Source organism: Lucilia cuprina, chromosome 3, assembly GCF_022045245.1.
Source record: "Lucilia cuprina isolate Lc7/37 chromosome 3, ASM2204524v1, whole genome shotgun sequence".
Classification (NCBI taxonomy): domain Eukaryota; kingdom Metazoa; phylum Arthropoda; class Insecta; order Diptera; family Calliphoridae; genus Lucilia; species Lucilia cuprina.
Genome location: NC_060951.1, coordinates 29,803,802 through 29,806,822, shown reverse-complemented (window position 1 = coordinate 29,806,822; position 3,021 = coordinate 29,803,802). Strand labels below are relative to the sequence as shown.

Genomic DNA, 3,021 nt, shown 5'->3' with positions numbered 1-3,021 from the left:
GTCCAGACTATAGACTGTTCCATAGTCCAGACTATAGACTGTTCTATAGTCCAGACTATAGACTGTTCTATAGTCCAGACTATAGACTGTTCTATAGTCCAGACTATATACTCTTCTATAGCCCAGACTATAGACTGTTCTATGGTCCAGACTATAGACTGTTCTATAGTCCAGACTATAGAATGTTCTATAGTCCAGACTATAGACTGTTTTATAGTCCACACTATAGACTGTTCCTGACTGCACCTGGTCCTTGTTCACATAAAAATTTTTGAAATTTCTATATGTATTATTATTTTGATTACTTCATGCAAAGTACATATTCCCTTTAATACACAATATAATTATAGTTTACACCACCAAACATTATCGACACATTGTTATTCTCTAGTATGTATTTTTTTATTCATTACAACTCTACATATGTATGTACTTTACGACCAGCCCTTATCTTCTTTTGTAGTTTGTAGTAACTTTGATTGATGATTATGTAATCACGATTAATGTATATAATTGTCACATTTACAAACAATACAACGAACAATTATTTGTTTGTTACAAACCCAAAAAAAAAATAACATTATAATTATGGATGTTTAGTTACAAACGCAATTAAAACAAATGAACTCAGACTTTTTCATTGACATAATAAGGGGCGTGCGTTAAAGCAAATACTAGATTTTATCACAACTATATGAAGAGTAAACTTTATTGATTTAAAAGATAGATATAATAAAATATTTTCACTAAAATCTAAAACACATACACATAATGAAAATGAAATAATTAAAATTTTCAAATCCATGTCAAAAAAAAATAGCTCACTCAGTGTAAGTATATTGAAATAGAGCTGCTGAAGGCACTCTAACCGGTACCAATTGACTTTGACCATCGGGCGTACGATAGACCATATATTCTCGACCATTTATAAATTTCCTTAGACCTGTTGATGTTATACCCATGCCACCATATTGTGAATCAGCTATTGCCGGTCTCAATGCACCAAAACCGCCACCATTACCATTAGCACCAAAATTAGCCGCCTGATGCCAACGCTTCATATTCTTAACATCTTGACGACCCTTACTACTGAAAATACTTTGATAAGGTGGCGGTGGGGTAATATTACTCGGTTGCGAACCATTAAGCAATCTCTTAGCACTATCCGAACTATTTTTACGCCAAAACCATTTGTGTGGTTTAATTTGATGACCATTCGGTGTACGACCCACACCATGGGTGGCCCATTGATTGTGTGAATCATGACGACTGTTGATATAGCGAAAGATAAGTTCTGTACTAAAGACAACAATAGCTGTAGCAAAACCAGCAAACATAATATAATAGGTCATCATAAGATCACCATTACGCAATTGTCTCTCAGTGCCACCCAAATCTTGAGGACAAATTTCGGCATTGGGTAAATCTTTAGCTGAAAGATGTTTTATAATGCCCGATTCCACGAGACTGAGTAATCTGAAATTGAAGTGCAATAGCTATAACTAAACTCTGCTTAAATATCTCATATGATCATACTCACTCTCGATCAAACAAATCACTCAAATTGCTACCGATCGGATATGCAAACGAACGTTTCTTTTTCAAAAACGGCTCCTTGGCCTTGGCAAATGGACAATGAATCTTCTCATTGGTCAAACTAATAGTTTTACGATAACGATAATCCAAATAGAGAGCATGCGTTATGGCCGGTCGATCGCGCACAAATACATAACCATTCTTCTCGACATAGTTGTGCAAATTCAAGGTGTCATTAGTGTAATCGGTAAAGACGGCATAATTTTGCTGAGCCATACGACTAAGCATCGATAAACTTTCATTGGTCTGCAAATAGACAATTAAGCGATATTAAAACGTAAGCGTAATTGAGAAGTTAGCAATTTTGAATGGTGAAAATCTTACCGTTGTTATAGCATACTCAACACCACTACCACGATGTGAAACGAAATGTTTATTTTTCATCAATATATCGTTGACCGTATTAAAGGGCAATGTAAACTTTGATAGCGTGAGAAAAGCTGTTAAATTTGCCGTATAAAATGAGGTCAATATTGTGATGAATATCCACCAGGTTGCAAATAATAAACGTGTTGAATCTACAACAAAAAAAAAGACGAACAGAATTGTTTGTAAATTAGACATAAAAAAGGAATTTTTTATTGTTCTTGTTGTACCATACATTTAGGATGATCACAGTTTACAAAAATCAATCCATTTAAAAGATTTAGAAAAAAATTTGAAATTTTTGTTTTAGTGAAATCTTTCTTGAACTTTTGGAATACGTTATATACATTCATGGACTGTATCCTGTGATTATCCCTAATTGATGGTGACACAATGATAATACAATGTTTACATTTCCATTATTCATTATACGAACGGTGATTGCTTTGGTTTGACTTTTTCATATTTTACATACAAACATTTAAAAATACATATTATTATTGATTTTATTATTTAAACTAATATTTATACTTTTAATTTATAGTTAGTCGAACAAAAAAAAAGAAAAACTAAATGTATAAATTTGCATATTTTATGAAATTATAATGGAATAATCGTTTATTATGCAAATATAAAATTGACCTATGGAAAGGGGCGTTGAAAAGCAAATAAAACGTTTATTAGCAATAATTGCTAATAAAACAACAATGTTTTAAACAATTTGTTTAATGTGCATAATTTCTGTAATAAATTAAAAATTCTACATTCATTGTTTGTAGTTTTCCTGTCATTATTTTGATTGGTTTTTAAATGTTTACTTTTACGCATTTGAATTTGTAATCTTGTAATCTTGTTAATAATCTATCTATCTTTCTATCTATCTATCTATCTATCTATCTATCTATCTATCTATCTATCTATCTATCTATCTATCTATCTCTCTATTTATCTATCTATCTATCATCTATCTATCATCTATCTATCATCTATCTATCTATCTATCTATCTATCTATCTATCTATCTATCTATCTATCTATCTATCTATCTATCTATCTATC

General features: G+C 31.4%; 1 protein-coding gene across 1 annotated transcript; it reads right to left on the bottom strand.

The window, feature by feature from the left end:
- Positions 1-523: 523 nt before the first annotated feature.
- Positions 524-2,198, bottom strand: LOC124418821 (glutamate receptor-like). The gene is made up of 3 exons (XM_046946414.1): positions 1,921-2,198; positions 1,541-1,842; positions 524-1,476 (listed from the first exon to the last, which is right to left on the bottom strand). Exons 1-3 carry the CDS (start codon positions 2,158-2,160, stop codon positions 822-824), a joined length of 1,197 nt encoding a protein of 398 aa, XP_046802370.1. The 5' UTR covers positions 2,161-2,198; the 3' UTR covers positions 524-821.
- Between the last annotated feature and the right edge of the window lie 823 nt (positions 2,199-3,021).

Bases quoted from the DNA above. Each gene is read 5' to 3' on its own strand.
- LOC124418821 (XM_046946414.1), bottom strand. From the start codon at position 2,160: ATGTCTAATTTACAAACAATTCTGTTCGTCTTTTTTTTTGTTGTAGAT. The intron at 1,843-1,920 runs GTAAGATTTTCA...GTCTATTTGCAG, and splicing joins TTGAGTATGCTATAACAACG to ACCAATGAAAGTTTATCGAT. The intron at 1,477-1,540 runs GTGAGTATGATC...CTTCAATTTCAG, and splicing joins AGTGATTTGTTTGATCGAGA to ATTACTCAGTCTCGTGGAAT.